Source organism: Alnus glutinosa, chromosome 6 (assembly GCF_958979055.1).
Source record: "Alnus glutinosa chromosome 6, dhAlnGlut1.1, whole genome shotgun sequence".
NCBI lineage: Eukaryota > Viridiplantae > Streptophyta > Magnoliopsida > Fagales > Betulaceae > Alnus > Alnus glutinosa.
In genome coordinates this window covers 5,191,961-5,214,354 of record NC_084891.1, presented here as the reverse complement: position 1 = coordinate 5,214,354, position 22,394 = coordinate 5,191,961, and the positions used below count along the sequence as shown (strand labels likewise).

The following is a 22,394-nucleotide window of genomic DNA, read 5'->3' as shown; positions in this document are numbered from 1 at the left end:
AGTAAACTTGTGATATTGTCAACTCTACATACTATGGAAACATTTCTTCTAAATTATCACATAAAAATTCTTAATAGAATTAGATACATGAAAAAGTAACTTGTATCTTTTTTTTTGTTTTTCTAAAATTTATGTAATTTTTAAAAATTATCATTGGATCAAAATTCAATATCAATTTTACAAGCTACATAAATTTTGAATTGACAAAAAAAGAAGAAAAAAAAAAAAGAATAAAATGATGAAATACAATAATATAATCACGTGCTTCTTAAATTCGAACAAAAATTCCCTCGCGACATGCCGTTTACAACAAGGCGCAACACACAGACAGACAGACAAACACACAAAACACATTCTACACGACAAAATTACGCGCTACGGAAAACCCGAACCCGCCGCCGACGTTGATCACAGATCGCCACCTCATTGACCCGATGCTGTGTAGGACCCACAGTTAGAGCATGCCAGCACGGTCCTAAGAGGCAAGAAACCCGGTTTAGTTTTTGAAGTCCCCGAAGCCCTTCTCTTCACTCCGTGTCTCTCGCATCCAAAGAGAGAGAGAGAGAGAGAGACTGAGAGAGAGAGATCTCCCCCACCGGAATCTGACGTCTCCGGCGGCGGGATTTGCCCACATTTTCTCGGTCCAGGTTCGTGAATTTGTTCTTGTAATGTTACTGTGCTTGTGATTGATTGTCCGATTGTCACGACTTTGTTTCTGTACGAATGTCAGAAAGATTGAGTTCTTTACGTGCATGGAGGTTCGTGATGATGTATTCTTCTTCAGAAATCTGTTGGGTTCCGTAGAATCTAGAATGCCAAGGAAAAACAAGTTTTCACGTCTTTTAATGTTTCATTTTGCCTAAATGGAAACCGCGACATTTAAAATCGTGCGGATTTAGAATTCCTCATGGTTTCTATCTTTTGAATCTAAAACAAAAGGAAATATTAGAATTCAAATTTTTTTGTTTCTCCGCAATGTGGCTTCTTTTCTTACTGGTTTCTCATCAACCAAAGAGGCATTAATGAGGTTATTCCTGATGTACATTTCTCGTTTCTGAATGGGGATTGATGTTCGTCGTGATGTATAGAAATGTAGAATTCATGATTGTGAAATGCTTTTTGTGCGGCTGTTTGGGTTCATACTTCATAGTATTTGAATCACGATTATTCCTCAAGAACTGTGTGAATAATTTTATCAAAACCAATATGTACTCTTTCTCTGTATATGTTATTGCCTATTAAGCTTTAACTTTGATTCCTGTCTTTTTTATGCAACCCAGTCATTGTTAGTACGGTGAGTTTAATGTGTAATCAATGTAATTTTAGAGACATAATCTATGATGCACGCCTTTTAGTTTCATCAGATGTCCGACAACTGGTTTTTCAAATTCTTTATTAAGAACTATAATGGTTTTGTTTAAAAGATCATCAATCGCGTTGTCTGTTTTTTTTTTTTTTTTTTTTTTTTTTTTTTTTCTCTAAAGGATGCAGAAGCAAGAATCTTTGGTTCTTTGTTTCTTCACAGTTGGGTCATGAAAATTTCACATGGCGTTGATTTTTTAATTTTTCCCTCTTCCCCCTTCAATTCGAAACACATCCACTTGGAGAAATTCACTGAATCAATTTGTCTAGCTTCTTGTACTGTGAAAAATGGATTTTCTAGAAACTTGTCAGATACCAGTTGATAAATCTAAATTCCTTAGTTTCTTGCATCAGCAATGAAAAAAAAAATCAGAACTCCATTCAAGGGGATAATTAACGATATCAAAGGAAGGGCTGCATGCTATAAGGAAGATTGGATATGTGCACTCTGCTCAGGCATTGGGTATAATCTTATTTGTTTTGGAATTGCAATATTCTCCTTCTGGGGTCTCATAATTTTGATTTATAAATCATTTAATCTATGTCAGGATATTGGCTCCAACTACCTACATCTTTTTCGCTTCTGCTCTCCCCGTTATTGCCTTTGGGGAGCAACTGAGCAGGGAAACAGGTATGCCACTTTTCATTTCTCATTAAATTGAGCTTTTTAAAGAGGTAGAGGTTATTTTTAATGCAAAGTGTATAAAAGTTTCATGGGTTTTCCATGTATTTGAGTCTAAATATTATGCTTGTTTTATGTCAGATGGAAGCTTAAGCACGGTTGAAACATTAGCTTCTACTGCTCTCTGTGGTATTGTTCACTCAATTATTGGTGGACAGCCTTTGCTGATTTTAGGAGTGGCAGAGCCCACAGTTATAATGTACACTTATTTGTACAATTTCAGTAAAAGACGGCCAGAGTTGGGGAGCAAGCTGTATTTAGCTTGGGCTGGCTGGTATGGGAATCGGCATCATCTTTTTTTCTGGAGTATTCAATATTTTAATAGAATTCTGGATTAGCATATATGTTTCGTATTCTTTACAAGGGTATCTATATTACAGGGTTTGCATCTGGACGGGACTCCTGCTGTTTGTTCTTGCCATATCCAACGCATGTACCATCATCTCTAGATTTACAAGGATAGCAGGGGAACTTTTTGGGATGTTGATTGCTGTTCTTTTCATGCAAGAGGCTGTTAAGGTATGGATTGATTTTTATAGCAAAAGAAGTTGCAAATTTAGCAAAAGCAGATACTGATTGTGAAAATTGTTTGAATCAAAGGGAGTGATCAGTGAATTCAGTATTCCCAAAGCTGAAGATCGAGCATTAGAAAAGTATCAATTCCAGTGGCTCTATACAAATGGGTTGCTTGCAATCATTTTCTCTTTTGGTCTACTTTTCACTGCCCTTAAGAGCAGAAGAGCAAGATCATGGCGATACGGCACAGGTAAATGAACTGAAATTCAGTGACTTTGTCAATTTACAAAAGATTGTCCTTGTTGGGTCTAATTATCTTTTACTATTTATGGGTTTGGATACAGGATGGTTCCGTGGTTTTATTGCAGAATATGGGGTTCCCCTTATGGTCTTGTTGTGGTCAGCATTGTCTTATGCAGTACCCGGTAAGGTTCCCGATGGAGTTCCTAGGAGGCTCTTTTGTCCATTTCCCTGGGAATCTGCATCATTGTACCATTGGACAGTAATCAAGGTACTAGATTCCTGATGAATAATTTGGTTATCTAGTCTCTTTTAAATGATTACATGCCACCATTGCCTCCTAGAATTCATAGGCTGTGTGGTATGAGTTTTTTTATGTTCTATGGCTGTTTGGAAAGCCTTATAGAACATTTCCTCCAAATAGGCGATTACTCTGCTCTCGCTGGAGTTATTGTATTGTGGAATCTCTTTCCACTTCATTAACGATTCAGATTTTTGTACTCAGTAGAGGCCTAAAACAAGCCTGGTCTTTGTATTATAGTAGGTCTGGAGGGGTGAATTTATCTGAATACATATGTATGTAATAACCTTACATGTTAATAAAGTTGACGAACGATACACTGAATTACGATACACTGAATTACCTACCTCATACACAAATTACAATTCCATACACTGAAATTGCAGGATATGGGGAAGGTACCACTGTTGTACATCTTTGCTGCCTTTATACCAGCCGTGATGATAGCAGGCCTATACTTTTTTGACCACAGTGTAGCTTCTCAGATGGCACAGCAGAAGGAATTTAACCTCCAAAAACCTTCTGCATACCATTATGATATCTTATTGCTTGGACTAATGGTATGTAACTGAATTTTTGAACAATTTGTTTGTTTTTCTCTCTAACTCTTTCTTTGTAATTTATGTATCTAATGTATATTTTATTCATTTGTAAGACTTGATGATTGATTTTCATGGTTTCAGACTATGATTTGTGGGTTGCTTGGACTTCCTCCTTCGAATGGGGTCCTCCCACAGTCCCCCATGCACACCAAGAGTCTGGCAGTTCTCAAGAGGCAGGTGGGCTAATTGTATTACATGCATAGAAATTTCTCTTGATTGCTAACATCAAGGCCACTGATTTAGATTCTTATATGATGTGACCCATGATTTGCAGTTGATCCGAAAGAAAATGGTGAAGAGTGCCAAGGAATGTATTAAACAACAAGCGAGCAACTCTGAAATCTATGGAAAGATGCAAGCTGTTTTCATAGAGATGGACACAGCTCCAACTGTAAGTGCTCTAGGCTTATGTTATCACTCTCTATGCATGTGTGCATAATTCTGTTAAGCATATTGTGAATTTTCTTTGCAGAACAAAGAGTTGGAGAACTTGAAGGAGGCTGTAATGAAAGCTGATGGTGGGGGAGATGCAAAGGGCAAATTTGATCCGGAGAAACATATTGATGCTTATTTGCCAGTCCGGGTGAATGAGCAAAGAATGAGCAACTTGTTGCAGTCCGTCCTTGTGGGCTTATCAATTTGTGCCATCTCTGTAATCAAAAGGATACCGACCTCAGTTCTTTGGGGATACTTTGCCTACATGGCCATTGATAGTCTCCCAGGGAATCAGTTTTGGGAAAGGATGTTACTCCTCTTTATCACCCCCCAACGTCGTTACAAGTAAGTCATCTTATAACTTTTGTTAGACAAAGATTGTGGTTTAGCCAATTTTATTGTAGAGGCAATAGGATGCCTCTTGGAAGTGATATGTGCCAATTTTTTATTCATAGCAATACATGTTAGTCTGTCAGGGAAAGACTGATTTTAAAAAAAAAACGTTGAATTGTTGTGGGTGGCGACACCACCAAGGCCACCCCTAATTCGCGTCAGGGGAGTCAGCGACCACCCTCGAAGCCTCTCGTGAGTGGCCGCGACCACCCCCGATGCTCATCGGGGTTGGCCAAGGCCCACCTCGATGGCACCAGGGGTGGTGTGGCAACCCACAACAATTAAACATGTTTTTTTCGTTTTTTTTTCTTAAAAAAAAAAAATTAGTTTTAGAAAAAAAAATAAAAAATCATGTGGAGTTTTTTTTAGTAATTTTGATTCAATTCCAATTAGGGCATATCTTTTGTCACCAAACTAAGGAATATGAATAACTATTACATTCAACACTCCTTTATTCCTAGAAGTAACAATTCATTTTCCTAACTTTTCCTAATGGAATACCCATTTCGCGTACCAAACGAGGCATGAGTTTGTTCTATATCTGATCAATTGAAAACAAAGAAACAAATATAATAATCTCATTGTGCGAACAAATTAACATGTTAAATCACCAATTATCCCAAAAGCTTAAGCTGATAGGTAATTGTGAATTTAATAATTTGATATTAATATTTTATCACTTCTCTTACGTGTGGGCTCAAATTCCCCCTTAACAAGTGAAGTCCAACAAGTGGAATATTTAATTGAATGAGAGGTGAATTACGAAGACAAGATTCAAATTTAAGAAATTTGCTCTGATATCATGCTAAATCATCATTTATCCTAAAAACTTAAGTTCGAAGGTATTGGATTCAAACCCTAACTTCATAGTTTACCCTTATTTCAATTAAATATTCTACGTGTTAAGTCTCACTTATTAAGGAGTTTGAACCCACGTGTAAGGGGAGTATTAGAATATTAATTAATTGATTAAATCCATTTTTTTCCTATCAATTTAAACTTTTGGGATAACTGGTAATTTAACACAACAGTACTACATGAAATGTAACGACTCACCTCCGATGACAAAATATTGTATGCTTTTGGCTCTCCCGAACCATACTTTCCAGCACGCTTAACTGCAGAGTTCTGATAGGTTCATGACCATCACGGCTTTAAAACGCGTTGTGTCATAAATGGTGCATTTATACATATAAGCACATCTCCATTCCCAGGCGATGTGGGACGTCACACAAAATGTGATGGTGTTATGTAGTTTCACTGGTGTCTAGGAGCCTTTGACTGAAATAAATCATCTGTTGCTAAAAGTGTATTTTTGTTTATGTTTTAACTTAACATCTTAATCTCAATTCTTTTCTTGTGATGACATTGTGGTGGGCAGGGTCTTGGAAGGCTCTCATGCTTCATTTGTGGAGTCAGTACCATTTAAGTTCATTGCTACATTTACAATCTTCCAATTTCTATACTTCCTGGTCTGTTTTGGAGTGACATGGATACCTATAGCTGGAATATTGTTCCCGTTGCCGTTCTTCATTCTCTTAAGCATAAGACAGCACGTGCTTCCCAAGCTCTTTGACCCTAACCATCTTCAGGAACTGGATGCTTCTGAGTATGAGGAAATTGCTGGTGCCCCGCGTACCCGAAGTCTCTCAATTGCGGTATGTCTATTAATTTCTAGTGTCCAATTCATCTGTGGACCAGTGTATCACTCCATCCGAGTTTTGATGCTGATGATAAAATTTAGAGAATGATGTTAATCATTTTGTTAACAATTTAGTAAAATAGTAAGCAATAAGGTCTATGGCGAAAATTGTGTGCAGGAAAAAGAACTGCCTGATTCTAATAGTGAGGAGAGTTTAGAAGAATTCTACGATGCCGAGATTTTGGATGAGCTGACGACCAATAGAGGGGAGGTCAAGCTCAGAACCGTAAACTGCAGCGAAGACAGATTCTTCCAGGTAACATTCCAATAGATTGTCTTTAACGTTTCAACATAATTATAGTAAATACATTATTGCATGCATGATTAAGTTATAAAACTATATTGTTTACAGGTTTACCCAGATGATGTCCGAATATAATGAGAGCTGCTATGGTGTTAGGTTAGAGACTGATTGTTATAATGAGGTGGTGAGTGTGATCCTGTGAAGAAGTGGTGAAATGTGCTGTCTTCTTCTTTGGAGTCGGCTAATTATAGATGATATCATAAATATAGAATATCAAATACAACAACAAAGAAACAAAAATATTAAAAAAGAAAAGAAAAGGAAAGATGAAGAAGAATAGAGAAAAGGAAGCATTTTCATTTTCAGTAGGGGAAAGCCATTAGTATGTTTACAGCGAGCTCGTATAGCCTTTCATTCATTTGCTCATTATTTTACTAGCAAATCTAGGGACAGAGGGTTAGTAGGGAAAAGGGTTTGACAGATCCTTTCATTTCTTTGTTTTGATTTGAACCGTGATTACTAGATTTTGTACTGAATTTTTTTTATTGAATTTATTATTGAGACCGAGTTGTACAAAGATAGTAATGGCTCGTTTGGGTGTGCGATTTTTATGTATTATATTTTACTATTCTTTATTATATTCAAAATTGTGAATACCGATAAAATTTGTTTTTTAAAAATATGTTTGAATGGTTTAAAAAATCTGAGATAAAATTAGAAAATGTTGGGTAAAACTTGAGTGGAATTTTAATTCAAAAAAACAAACCAAACATGTTTTTGAAAAATAATAAAATATAATAAAAAAACACGTGTTACCCAAACATGCTCTTAAGCAACAAATCAGATTAGATATTGACATTTCAAACCTATGCCCCAATCTTTCTTTACTTTTGGAAATTTCGATGCCTTCGAATTGAGTCAACCATGGTTTAGTTCTTCTTTTGGGAGGTTTGTTGTGAAAATACATTGTATCTAGAATAGATTCAACGAAACTCCGAGACAAAAGCTTCTCTTTCTTAAATTCAGGTATGTAGTTGAATTTTTACATTGATTATTTTTAATTTTAATATTAAGTAATAAAATTATCTATCTAAAATTAAATATTTAGATTGTTGCAATATTTTAATTATATAAAATATATAATTGTAGTTACATAAGATTATGGAGAACAACGATTCTTTTGAGTTCCGATCAAATTCTAAACAAGCTTATGTCCAGGTATATTTAGTGAATCTGCCATTTGGTTCTTAGTTAAGAAGAAAATAAATTACAAAGTAATTTGAATGATTTCAAATGTAAACAAATCTCTTAAATTAGGGTAAACAAATCACCATTTACCATCAATAATTTAATTATATTCTTATCATGGGGAGTGAAAGTGGAGGGAAAATTGATTCTTGTACTATTCACTGTGTGTTCCTTCTATAAAAAATTTAAAAAAAAGAAAAAAAAAGAAAGAAGTATTTTGAATAGACTACTAAAATGAGATACAACAGAAGTATTTTGAATAGACTACTAAAATGAGATACAAAATGATCTTGCTATATAGAAAGTGTATCGAGAAGGAAGAAGATGAAGATGCTGGAAAATTCTAATCCATCATCTCAATTCTCAAGCATGAAAAGTGTACACAAATCTATAACATACCACTTGTAAGTGTTTCATGAAATCAAGAGGACAACCCATATACAAGATTTGAGTGCTTTCCCTTTTCAATAAGTGTCAATTGGATTTTGATAAGCTTGGGAAGCACGTCTTTGATAGTGAATCGTTCATCTGGTAACGCTTCAGAACACTTTAAGCCTATTTCCACAATGGACAAAAGAATACTTTGCACGTCTATTAATGGGACCCTTCCATCTTCTTCTATCATTAGTAAACCCTCATCCACAATGTTCATGAGGCTGTTAGGAATTGATTTACTTATCCATTGCCTCAAATTCAGTTCTTCAGCAAACACGTCGTCGGTGGGTTTCTTCCTTGTAATCATCTCCAATAATATTATACCGTAGCTATAAACATCGCCTTTGATGGACACTTTTCCTTCTGAACCGTACTCTATCAAATATTGTCACAATTGTAATAAGATCTTAAGTTAGTAACTCCAATACAATTGTAAAGAACTTTACAAATATAAGCTTTTAGACACACTTGTGTGTGCAATAGAGAGAGAGAGAGAGAGAGAGAGAGATTCTTTCAACAAATTTCTTATTATGCCATGAACAACTTTTGATGATCTACATACTTTATGAGCTATACCTTTGTTGTTGGGGATAACGGTCAGATCTAATGCATCAAATTTATGGAAACTTCTCCAATACATTGTTTATTCTCAATGGTTAATGGCCATCAAGTCATGAGCATAAGTTAGGCCAAACCATAACAATGGTTGCATTTACTAGTCTAAATTGAATCTCACCCTACATTAATTGATCCTATTTAATTAATTCGTATTACCTATTAATTAGCATGGCAAATGTAACAAGATTGGACTTGATACAAGTGTTTCTTAATATATTGTACAATAGTTAACAATTAATACGTAATAGAAATAAACAGGCAACATATGAATCAAAGGCCTACAAAAAATTGAACTAAACAAAGGTGAATTTCATGTACCTGGTGCAATATAGCCAATTGTGCCAAGAGTTTTGGTCTGTGTTGCATCCTTATTTTCGACTAAAATCTTTGCAACTCCAAAGTCACCCACATGTGCAACCATGTCTTCATCCAGAAGGATATTGGCAGGCTTCAAATCACAATGCACCACAGATTGTGATTGACCATAGTGGAGATAGTCCAATGCCGACGCAACATCAACCATAATGTTTACTCTTTGAAGAAGATTCAAGCAGTAATTGTGAGAGTATAACCACCTTTCAAGGCTGCCGTTCGGCATGTACTGCATAACCAAAGCTCGAAACTCGAGGTTGGGCAACGAGCATGTAGTTATGACTTTAACAAGATTCCTATGTCGGATCATTCGTAATGCCTCGCATTCTGCATCGAAACTTTTGGAAGCAACCTCTAATTGCAAATTTAGAACTTTGACTGCAACAATTGTCCCGTTAGAGAGTATTCCTTTATACACAGAAGCAAAACCTCCAGTTCCAAGCAAGTTGCTTTCACAGAAATTGTTTGTCCCTCGGCAAAGCTCTTGATATGATATCATTCTATTCTCCACCGTAGGTGTTGTAGAAATTGAAGTTGGAATCTCTGCGTTAGGCCGTCGATGTTTTCTCAACATGATATAAACCAATGCTATCATCAAGATTATAAATGATGCCATGGTAGGAACAATATATTTCAGCACAAGTTGTTTCACCCGCGATCTTTGGGAGCTTGGACTTGGGCAAGGTGGAACTTCAAAAATTGGATTTCCACAAAGTGCTTTGTTACCTACAAATGATTTGGCCGTGAAGTTCGCAAAAGATCCATTGGCCGGAATCTCTCCGGATAGTTTGTTGAAAGACAAATTCAAATAATTCAATTGTAAAAGTTCCTCAAGAGACTTTGGAATTGAACCAGAGAGATTATTACTCGAAAGGTTCAATGCATCCAATCCTTTCAACTCTCCAAAGGATTTTGGGATGTTTCCTTGAAATGAATTTTTTGACAAGTCAAGATAACGTAGGCTTTCAAAAGCTCCAATGATGCTCGGAATATTTCCAGTAATTTGGTTTCGAGATAAATCGACATACTCAATAACATCCGATGCTGCCATGTTTGGAGACAAGTATCCACTGAGGGAATTTGATGACAAATCTAATTCTCGTAAACTTTTTATGCTCCATAAATTTAATGGTATTGATGAATTCAATCCATTAAAACTCAAGTTTAGCAATTCTAGACGATTGAGGTTTCCAATGCAATTCGGGATGGATCCAGAGATTTTGTTATTCGAGAGAAATAAACGCCCCAAATTTCCTAGTTGACATAAGTCTTCTGGAATGAATCCTTCAATCTTGTTATCATCAAGAAGCAATATTTGCAACTTCTCCAATCTCCCTATTGTTGATGGTATCTTTCCGGTCAAATTATTCTGACCTAAATACAGAGCAGCCAAGCCTTTCAAGGAACCAATTCCCATAGGAATATTACCCTTTATTTGGCTTCCAAATGCAAAAATCATTCGAAGGGAAAGCGAAAAATTTGCAATGGAATCCGGAATTATAATGTCCAAGGGATTGAAATTTATACTCAGTACTTCCAAAAATCTGCAATTGGATAAAGATGAAAGGAAATTGGATTGCTGATCTCCAGGCTCCCCTGTTAGCTGATTGTGAGGCATCAGAAGCCATTGGAGGTATTTTAAGCTTCCAAGACTTTTGGGTATTGGTCCTGAGAGTAGGTTTGTGCCAAAATCTATCCGGGTGAGCTTGGAACAATTTGAAAGAGATGATGGGATTCGACCACTGATTTTGTTTCCACCAATAATAAGTGTTTCAAGATTGGAACAAGAAAAGCCAACATCTGCCGGAAGATTTCCAGAAATGGAATTATTCTGGAAGGAGACTGTTTGTAGAGATGACATGTTGAAAATGTCTTGGGGTAATTCCCCAGTGAGAAGATTCATTTCAAAATTCAAAAAACTGAGATTAGGAAGACGCGACAAATCACTCGGGATGCTTCCTTCAATGCTGTTTTCTTGAATGGCTAACCTACGTAAACTCGACAAGTTACTAAATATGGAAGGAGGAATATTACCAATCAAGCCGTTGCCTCCGAGATGAAGAACTTGAAGCTTTTCCAAACTCCCAAAACCTTCAGGAATTCTCCCATCAAATTTATTGTACGACAGGACTAAGACTAGAAGCTCTCTACAGGAGGAATTCGTTTGCGAAGGGAGATTACCGCTGAATTCGTTGTTCGGAAGAAAAAGCTCTTGAAGATTACGACAATGGCGGCAGAGATCCGTTGGAAGAGTTCCTGAGATTTGATTTTCTCTGATACCGATGTTTGTTATAGAAGATATGTTAAAGATGACAAGAGGAAATGGACCGATGAGGCCGTTGAATTCCAAATTCATAACCTCTAACGACGACATGTTGTCAAAGATTGACGGAATTGCGCCGGTGAGACGGTTATTACTAAGATGTATTTCTCGAAGATTCCGACAGTTCTGCAGAGTTGGAGGAATACTACCTTCCAACTGGTTGAATGACAACCGGAGTATTCTCAAGCGATGAAGGCGACTGATCTCATGGGGCAGAGACCCAATGAAGCTATTGTTGCTTAGATCAAGATAAACCAGGAAGGAGAGGTTACCAATATGAGGAGAAATGGTGCCTTGGAGACCCAGAAAGGAAAGGTTGAAACCGGTGACTCTTCGCCTGCGCCGGCTGCATGAGACACCAATCCAATCGCAGAAGTTGGCCGTCGCGGACCAGTTACCGGCCAAGGCAGTTTCATTTGGACCGGAGAGTTTAGATTTGAAGGCAATAAGAGCTGATTGATCGGTGAAGTTGCCGGAAGATTGGGAAGCTGCCAGCTGAAGCATGCATGACTGCAATAACAGAAAAGCCAAGAGCCGGAGAATATTGGATGGCATTCCGATTAGCATTATGCACTCAACCGCCGATCGAGAGAGAAAGAGAGGTTTATTTAGCCGTGAAATCGCTCAACCACCAAGGAAGCGTTCAACGTCTTGCAGATTAGTGTGTTATATTGTAATTTTGAGAGATGAACAAATCTGTACGTTGATATTAATGGAAAAGGTTGATATGCGAAGATAACGTGGAGAATCATCAAAGTCTGATGGCCCCATTCGGTTTTGAAAAATTATGCTCTTTGCCGACGTATAAAAGAGGAGCCCACTCAGACAAGTACAGCCTCCACTTTTTTCTTCTTCTTCTTACATCGCCGGCCGGACGGTGTCACCGTCAGAGAGATAGAAGGAAGCTCACTCTTCTGTTAATATTTTTTATTAAGTCCTAACTAAGGAGTGGTAAATTTCCAAAATGCCCTCAATTGTTTTTTCTTTTTTAAATAATTGTAATTTAAGGGTAATTTTATAATTTTAATAAAGTTTAAAGAGATATAAGGGTTTTTTATTCTTTGATTGTCTGATTTAGAATGCATTTGGGATTATGATTTTAAACCAAATTCCAGAAAATTAACCGTTTGAAAATTGTGTTTTTGAAAACTCAAAAAATTACTTTTTTAAATCGCAAGCAATGGGGTGCTTTTTTGAAAACACATAATTTTAAAGATTAACCTACAATTTTAAAGGCCGTTTGTAATAAATTTCTATTCCGGTTATATATGTATGTAAAAGATCGATCCAATTGGAAGTCTATTGTTCCAAGCACACTGCCACTAACCCTTTGAGTAAGTTTAAGAAGAAAAAAAAAAAAAAAAAATCTAAAATGACCTACTGATTAAGAGTAGTTAAAATAAATATATTCAAATTAAGCTTCATATAAAAATAAGTCAATATCAGAAAACCATCAAAGTGAGAGTGAAATTCTTGTTTTTAATCATCTTCTAAAAAATAAGTTTTAATTTTTTAATTATCAACCTTGTTGTGTACGTTTCTAATGCTTTCAGGGGGCCCTCATCCACCCTCTTTTAATTTGTTGTTATTTATTGCCTATTTAGACCATGCTATATTCTTTGTTTTCATTTGCTTAACATAATATTTATATATATATATATATTAGACAAATACAAGTGTTGCACCCAGGACGGAGCGAGAAACTATTATAGACAGGGCCAAAGATAAAATAATTTTGCTACTAAGAGTTAGTAGACTAAAAAATATATCCTTAAAAAAAATTTGTTCTTAGGAATTAATGGGGCCGTGTCCTATATCAATCCTCCCTCCTTGGTTGCACCCTCAACTTTCGTTCTCTGCGTGTAGGACAGGACACTGGACACAAGCTTTATCAATTAACACTGCATTTTCCTTTTTTCAATCGATTCCATCAGTAGTAACTTTGCTTCCTTCAATAACCCCAAAAACATAAAAATAGTAAATTTCAACGCAAAAAAATTAAAAAAATAAATAAATCCACTAGGTAATTATCCTCGGGGCATATTTTGAATCAATCCTAGAAGGTAAATATCCTTCTCTCTCTCTCTCTCTCTCTCTCTCTCTCTATATATATATATATATATATATATATATTCTAACAAGTAAAACTTAGCTTAGAAAAAAAGAAGAACCAAAAAAAGAAAGAAAAGTGAAAGCTCAATCATCTTTTGAAAATGAAGTTAAAAGTGAAATATTAGATTAAGATGGGTACCTTGAAATATTTGGATGTACGAGGTAGGAGATCGACCGATTAATAGTTGTAGATATTAGTTGGAGCTTTTGTATAAAGAAGTAGCTAGAAAGTATTAATGGAATCTGGCTACGGTTGCTAGATTTCGGCAACTCTAGTTGGTTTCTAGCGAACTGGCCGGCATCCAGCCTGTAATGTCAAATTCTGGCTAGTTCGATGGAATCTGGCGATAGTTGCTGGATTCCGGCAACTCTTGCCAGTTTCTAGCGAACTGGCTGAAATCTTGTTGGTAATGCTAGTGACTGTGGACGAAATCCAGCCAATACTGCTGGATTTCAGTGACTGGATCCCGAAATCCAGGGACTTTCGGCGGCAAATTTCGGCCACAGTCACTAGCTAGCTATAGATTGTTTTTATGTTCTATCAAGTCGTTTGATTGTATTGATTTGCTTGGTTTTGACAAATTTGCATGTGGAGGCCATATGTTGGCCACGTGGCTGGTTGGGATCAAGATGGCCGAGCAGGTGATTGTGAGAGATCATTTATGAAACCCACTTGATCGAATAAGTGGTTTGGCAACATAATTTTTATTTGGTCAAGTAGGTATCATAAGTAGTCTCTCATAATTATTTGTCTGAATTCTCTAAAATTCAGACAAATAATTTGAGAGAACCTTAATCCAGTTGAGAGACGAAGCACGATCAGAGAGTTGTTCTTCTCAACGATGAGACCCCTTACTTTTCACTTGGGTGCAGGTAACAATGTCGGCGATTTAGTTCAGTATTCGATTTAGTTAATGGTGGGTGACTTGGCCTTTTGGAGCAACATTTCATTTGGTTAAAAAGGTAGCTTGAATATTGTCTATATTAATTTAGAGAAATGTTTATTTTCATTCTTTTACTTATGCTCTATATGTTTCGACATAAAATGTTTTTCGTCATAAAATATTTTCAGTGTTTGGCTCGTACGAAAAAATCACCAACGGTAAAAAATGACTAGCAACGAGATTCCACCAATGGTGGTCGGAATTCGTCAACGGTGGGTAGGATTCCGGCCAGTTTCTCTGCAACTCTTGCCAGTTTCTGGCAAACTGGCCAAAATCTTGCCGGTAATCCTGGATTCCGACCAGTTCATCCGAATCCGGCGGCCAGATCACAAAATTCAGGGACCTTCAACGGCAGATTTGGGCTACCAAGGTTTCTAATGCTTGGCAATGGCGGATTTTAATTTAAAAAATGATTTACGATTTTTAAAATTGTAAATCATTTTTCAAAAATTAAAGAAGTTTTTTTTGTCAAACTTAAAATGATTGGACAAACGGATCATTTTTTTTTTTGTCCATCTCTGTACAAGACGTGAAAATACACCAACGAATTTGTAGAACCTACATGTAAATTTTACAGATTTGGTTATTGCAATAATAAAAAAATTAAAAAAAAATGTATTTCATCATTTTCAATACCATTTGAAAAGGACAATCAATTCAATAAAAGAGGCCTCTTCATTCACACAGTGTTTTCAGAACGAGTCACAGAGTCTTTGGAAACAATTAATACATGATGTAGAAATCGGTAACTCGGTCTAAGTGATTACTGATAATTATTAATATGACAAAAGTTTTAGCTGTTTAATTGGAAAATAATAGTTATATTTAAATAAATTTGCTCAATAAAACATATTAATTACTTTTTCCTTATAATTATTTGTCTGAATTTTTTAAATTTAGGTACATGATTGTAAGAAACTACTTATAGAATCCATCTGACCAAATAAAAGTTTTTTAATTAAAAAATGACACGTGGCAAGGGTAATATGGAGATATTTCGCCAAATGGGGCCTTTTTTCAAAGGTTTTGGTAGTTTGGTAGGCCGGAGTCAGAGTCTTGGCAGTTTGTGGAGCTAAGCGCAAAACGGATGGTAATTTAAGGGGCTAAACTATAATTTTCCCTATAAAAAATTAAAAGCGTAATAAAATGGGGTTTTATATTGAAAATGGGGGAGGGAGCCCGTCAAGGGTCCCCCCAATAACTACCCATTTTCAACTACCCATAGAAAATGGTTTATTATTGGGGGGACCCTGGACCGGCTCCCTCCCCTCCTTTTCAATATTTTTCTGCTCCACTTTCAAGTGGAAACCAAAAGCAAAATTCATATTTTTTTTTTCTTTTCTGCATAATAATAAAAATTATTCTCTCGTGCACGAGAGAATAATTTTTACTATTTTGCAGAAAAGAAAAATAAAAATAAAAAATAGGAATTTTGCTTTTGGTTTCCACTCGAAAGTGGAGCAGAGGAATATAATTTAAATTAAAAAGTAAAACTATAAAACTAAAATAAATAAATTTGATTTTGAAGATGATATTAGAAAAGACTAGGGTTTCAAGGATCCACCTAGTATTTTATTATATATTCATGAGACATAAAAAAATATAAAATAGATTAAACATGGGTTGATTGAGTATTTGATTTCAAAAACATAAAACAATAAATTAAGCATTCAATATATTTTCGAATCATAACAAATCAAACAAAGTAAGCATTTGATATAAACAAAAATCATAAGGAATCAAAATAAACTTGTCCCATTAAATTACTCTCAAATAAAAAATCAACCTCACAATTTAATCATTCATCTATGAAGAACAAACAACATGGTCTCAAGAATACATAATAAAAATACTAGGCTTCACCTCTAACCCTAGCTAGAGGTTTAGCCACTCATGGTTATGAAAATAAATTCCATAATCAAAGTACTAAACATAAATTAAAAATAAAGAAAATAAAATTCCAACTTGGCGTCTCTATGCTCTTCTGTGCTCCTTCGCTCCTCTCCCTTTTCAGAAGAACAAAGCATGGTATTTAAAGAGCTTGCAAGGTCTTTTTAGTACTTTCTTGATAGTCTAGCTAAGGAAAGAATCACATCTTGCATTAATTGCACAGCAGCCCAAGGATGAAAATAAATCAAATCGTGAATCCATGTTTCTTGGTAAAAATTATGGAAAGAAATCATGACATGTTAATCTGATTGGTGCTCCACATGTCCATCACCAGGAGTACATGGAAAGAAAATCAACTTGTGCATGAAAGGCATTTACTTTGGAAAGAAAATCTGCATGATATGGTCCCCTACTCATACACATCCTTTGAAATTCCAATCCAAGTAGGAAAAAGACTCCATATCCGCACAGATTTGTGCTCTTTTATTGCGGGGCAATTTGGGCATAGTAAAAGTTCGAAATAGGAAAAATCTATTTCTGACTTATTTGTTTCATTTTTCATTAGCTATCCAACGCCACCAAATTCAACGCAATCCGATTCTTGAACCGAAAGTTATGATGAAAATAAAGTGACGTGCTCAATCTGGATTCTTTCCATAAATAAAGGATTTTGCCACTTCATTAAAATTTTGAAATTTGAAGGATTTTCTTCCAAAACCTTTTTGCCAATAACGTGTAGAGCTGCTGTCCATTATGGAGGGAGATATGTGCTTGATTTGGTCCCCACAAGTCTAGAGATAAAATTGATTTGGACCTTCCTTGCATCTTTATGTCAATTCCACAAAAATAACAACATTATTTCTCAAAGATCTGCAAAATACTAAAAATACCAAAACTAATAAAAAGTATTAGAAAATAACAAAACTAAGGGTTTAACAAATATAAATTAAGGGGCCCAATTATACACTATTTTGCACTCATCAACCCAAACCGCTCGAGCAGAATCGCACCACCAAAGGACATGGCCATTAGTCTTAGCATCAGAATCGCACATCGGGCATAACTGGTCAGTCACTACCTTTCTCTTATAGAGATTATTTTTTTGTGGGCAATTATCGCGAAAAGCTCCAAATCCCCATTCTCCAATCCATCACAAAGGTAGATAAAAATCTGAAAAAATATCCTCTGCCACCACGGAACTCTTCTGAATGGGCCCCCCCGTAGCTACCCCAAACCGCTCGAGCAGAATCGCACCACCAAAGGACATGGCCATTAGTCTTAGCATCAGTACCGCACATCGGGCATAATTGGTCAGTCACCACCTTTCTCTTATAGAGATTATTTTTTGTGGGCGATTATCGCAAAAAGCTCCAAATCCTCATTCTCCAATCCATCACAAAGGTAGACAAAAATTTCGAAAAAATCATACGCCACCACGGAACTCTTCTAAATGGGCCCCTCGTAGCTACCCCAAACCGTTCGAGCATAATCGCACCACCAAAGGACATGGCCATTAGTCTCAGCATCAGAATCGCACATTGGGCATAACTAGTCAGTCACCACCTTTCTCTTATAGAGATTATTTTTTGTGGGCGATTATCGCAAAAAGCTCCAAATCCCCATTCTCCAATCCATCACAAAGGAGACAAAAATTTTGAAAAAAAATCCTATGCCACCACAGAACTCTTCTGAATGGGTCCCCCCGCAGCTACCCCAAACCGCTTGAGCAGAATCGTACCACCAAAGGACATGGCCATTAGTCTCAGCATCAGAACCGCACATCGGGCATAACTGGTCAGTCACCACCTTTCTCTTATAGAGATTATTTTTTGTAGGAAGAATTTCATTACAGGCCCTCCATAAGAACAACAAAATAAAACGGGGAAGATTTAATTTCCAGAGACGGCGCTAGATAGGAATAGAGGAAGGAAAGGTAAAAGTACTCCAATTATTCCGATCCCTTTGTTCTATTTCAAGATGGTAGGCACTACGGACCGAAAAAAGACCATTGTTAGTCCCTACCCAAATTAATTTATCCTCCTGAAGCTGAGGGCTTATGGGTATGCTACAAATCTTCCCAACAGTCTCCCGAGAAAAAAATTGTTTAATGAGGGGTATATCCCACCAATTTGCTTCCTGATTAATAATGTCTGCTATCTTTACATCCCTGGAAAGAACCCGAATAGGGTCTTGAATTTTATGAGTAGTAGCAGAAATCCACTTGTCCTCCCACAACTTGATATTAGAACCGTTCCCCACCCTCCACATAAGTCCTTCTTGAAGGAGAGGTTTTGCTTGCCAAATGCTTCTCTACGCAAATGAATGCCTTTTACCTAAAGTAGATTCCATAAAATCTACCCCCAGATAGTATTTCTAACACATGACACAAGCTGCCAAGGAATCTAAATACTTCAATAATCTCCAACATTGTTTAGCTAGCATCGCCATATTGAAACAATCAAGATCTCTATAACACAATCCTCCAATATACTTATTTCGACCCAACCTCTGCCACGAAATTCTGTTAACATTTTCCTTGAAGCAAAAATTGGTAGAGATCCAACCGATGATTTAAAAATAGGAATTTGGTTTTACACTTTATCGGTTTTTACAACTACGTGGATTTTAATATTTTTAACCACTCGCAATAGCACAGGACTTTGTAGTATAGTACTAAGGAGGGTATCGTACCACAAGGATTGGAAGGTTGTTCAAGTTATGAAGTACCTAGGACGTTGCCTAATTTAATTATGAAAAAGATGATTTGTTTTGTTCTAATACTAAGCTAAACAAATAACAATGAAAAGTCTAAGAATAAGGAAAGTGTAGGGCATTGATTTCACTGAATCCTTAAGCACATGGTATATTGTATTCCTCCCGGATTTCTTTCACAAATGTAATACGAGCGCGTAATGATTGTCAATCACACAACGACCTCAACATGAAATTACTTTAGTTAAAGACAATGATAAACCATCTATTCATACAAAAGTCATTCAACTCAAATCTAGGGTTGAATGATTCATGCTCCTTAGTATGGATTATAAGGTCTATTAATAAGCATACACATTTATGGAAAAAGCATAAACCATCTTAGTTTAACACATAATCTCCACATAAACTTACACTAGAATGGAAAAACATTTAAGCAATAATAAAACTAAAAAGAGTGTGGAGAGATATGTGTTCCCTAGCATGAGTTTATCAAATTCACATAAATTATGTCATAAGCACCATTACACAACCATCCTTAGGTTATGTAATCATCACACTTATATGGAAATCCAAGAACAACACAATCTACCCCATGGCCCTTAGAAAGAGCTCATCAACACCCTACAATTAAATTAGCTACTCATGGAGTTATGGAATTCTCTTATAGAAGAAGAAGAACCCATTACTCTAGAGGATATAAAAACTACAACCCACACTAATAAGATGTAAAAACTACTAACTTTAATTATTGAATCTACCTTAACAACTAAAAAGATACTCAAAAACAAGCTTTAAAGAAAAGAAATTCTAAGTAGAACATTAAAGAACAAGCTACGGGCTCTGGAATCTAAGGATTCCAGAATTGTTTTCAACATAAAATAACACAAAACAAAAGGAAGAAGAAGAAAGAAGTGCTGGAAATATAAAGAAAATATAAATAACACTTGAATAAATTAAACTCCAACTTCACTTTACTATAAAAACGAGTTTAGACTAAATTACAGCATAAACATACCTTGAAACTAGCTCTCTGGAAAACATGAAGAAAAGAGTGCATCACTTGAATGCACAAAAGCTCAAAATAAAATTTATCAACTAAAACTAACTATATTTTTAACCCACACGTCCATCCTCTATTTATGGAGGATTTGGTACGAAAAACCAAGCTCAAACAATCACTCTCAGCCGCACAAAATGATGGTGACAACTTCTGATTAGAACCGCACAACTTGAGGATGAATTTGAGCCACACAAAAAGCTGCCGACATCTGAAGATCTTTCTGAAATATCCGAAGTCGATCGATCGATTTATTTTGCCTTGGAGATTTCGATCGATCGAATGTAGATCGATCGATTTATTTTCTCAAGGAAATGTCGATCGATCGAATATACTTGATCGATTTTTCTCTTCTAGGCAGGAACACTTGAACTTCACATATCTTCATTAGGCTTAACTTGTTGATTTTTTTCTTGTTTTCAATTAAGACATAAAAAAGAGATGAAACACTAAAACATACTAACACGTTTGATGAGTGCCAAAAAGTGTATATTTGGACCCCTTAATTTACATTAGTTAAACCTTTAGCTTTGTTACTTTCTGTTATTTTGGTTAGTTTTAGTGTTTTTGCGTTTTTGCAGGGCAATAAGAGTAAAATGACAATTTTCATGGCAAAAATACATAGAAAAGCTGGATTTTCTAAAGTGCTGAAAAAGTAGATCGATCGACTTTAAAGTAGATCGATCGAATTTAAAGTAGATCGATCGAAAAGTAGATCGATCGAATTTAAAGTCGATCGATCGAATTTTTGCAGAGCTGGAATTTCAGAAACCCTAGCTAACTCTATAAATACCATTCTTTTCTCATTTTTAGAGGGGGAGGCCGCTTGGGAGCGCCCTAGGCGCCATTCTCACTGTAGTTTAGGGCTTTTAGTGTTGATTTTGTCTTAGAACTTCAAATCTTTGTAAGTTTCCTTGATTTTAATGCATCCTTGTTGTTTATTTATGCTTTCTTTTGTTATGGGTAGCTAATATTTTCGTTTAGGGTTGAGGATGAAACCTCACCATTGAAGAGAAACTGATTTTCATGCTTGTTTATGCTATTTGAGTTTATGGGTCTTGATTTCTCATTGTTCTACTTCGATTTTTGAAATGATGTTTTGATATCTCTTGTGGTTTCCGGATACAAGTGATGATGTGGAATAAGTTTCATTAAATCGATTGCTTGGTTTTTTCATCTATCAAAACATTGGATATTCATTGTGTTTCGTTCGACTAATACATTTGATGATTTGGTTTAATCCTAATATCTTTTGTGATTTGTGCAATGAACGGATTCATTGAATGATTTAAATGATTTTTGAAGCAATGTAGAGTATACCTAAGATTTGTATGTGAGAACCTCAAAATATGTGTGATGAGCATGAGATTAGGTTGTTGTGATTTGGTGACTGTGGATTCCAAAACCCTAGACCCCTTTATTTTCATTATTTTTGTTTATGTTTTCTTTTATCAAAAACCCCTAAATTTGGAACTAGGTTAAAATAGAATTAGTTTAAATAGAAATTAATTTTCGCAACACAATTCCCTGTGGGATCGACCTCGCACTTGCATAACACTATATTGCAAAACGATTCGTGCACTTGTGAGTAATATAAATATTAAAATTTGCACAACAACGTTATTTAACAACACAAACTAGGGTTTAACATATGTAAATTAAGGGGCTTTGAATGTAAACATTCAACGCTTATCACACCCCCAAACTTACATAATGCTAGTCCCTAGGATTACAATTTAAAGATTAAATTTAAACAACTACTATAAAGCCTCTTTCGCGGGAATCACGATTGCACTTAGCACATGCAATAAGCCTTTTAAACCCCTAGGCTACCCTAGTGGACGAGTGAAGTCTCGTGAAGGTTTAGCAGAAATGCTACCTACAAACATTCATGTTAACCCAAAGAATAAAGTATCTTCAAAATAATGGACTCCTATTCATGAATAATTTTAAACTAACAAACCCATCTTACACAATTTAGAGAATTCCTTTCTATTTACTCACAAATGGCTGGACAAAATATCATATGTTCAAATCGATTCACTCAGATATTAACATATAGCTATGGGGTTTCAAAGTATTTCATACATATATGTGCTTCTAATGTCTCAAATTTATTTAAATTTCTCACAAGATGGAATAACCAAGGCATAGGCAATGTTTTAATTTTATTTACAATATTAACATGGTTGTGCAATGCTTA

The 22,394-nt window shown here is 35.8% G+C and overlaps 2 protein-coding genes across 2 annotated transcripts; one reads left to right on the top strand and one right to left on the bottom strand.

Moving 5' to 3' along the window:
• Positions 1 to 495: 495 nt before the first annotated feature.
• On the top strand, positions 496 to 7,136 carry LOC133870121 (probable boron transporter 7). Its single transcript, XM_062307176.1, has 14 exons — positions 496 to 647; positions 1,717 to 1,825; positions 1,911 to 1,993; positions 2,126 to 2,318; positions 2,425 to 2,563; positions 2,645 to 2,810; positions 2,905 to 3,071; positions 3,488 to 3,661; positions 3,785 to 3,880; positions 3,978 to 4,094; positions 4,176 to 4,483; positions 5,913 to 6,189; positions 6,352 to 6,489; positions 6,586 to 7,136. The coding sequence occupies exons 2-14, from the start codon at positions 1,719 to 1,721 to the stop codon at positions 6,610 to 6,612; spliced, it is 1,992 nt and encodes a 663-aa protein (XP_062163160.1). The 5' UTR covers positions 496 to 647; positions 1,717 to 1,718; the 3' UTR covers positions 6,613 to 7,136.
• Positions 7,137 to 8,064: 928 nt separating this feature from the next.
• Positions 8,065 to 12,297, bottom strand: LOC133870206 (probable LRR receptor-like serine/threonine-protein kinase At3g47570). Its single transcript, XM_062307281.1, has 2 exons — positions 9,097 to 12,297; positions 8,065 to 8,535 (listed from the first exon to the last, which is right to left on the bottom strand). Exons 1-2 carry the CDS (start codon positions 12,038 to 12,040, stop codon positions 8,147 to 8,149), a joined length of 3,333 nt encoding a protein of 1,110 aa, XP_062163265.1. The 5' UTR covers positions 12,041 to 12,297; the 3' UTR covers positions 8,065 to 8,146.
• Positions 12,298 to 22,394: the final 10,097 nt, after the last annotated feature.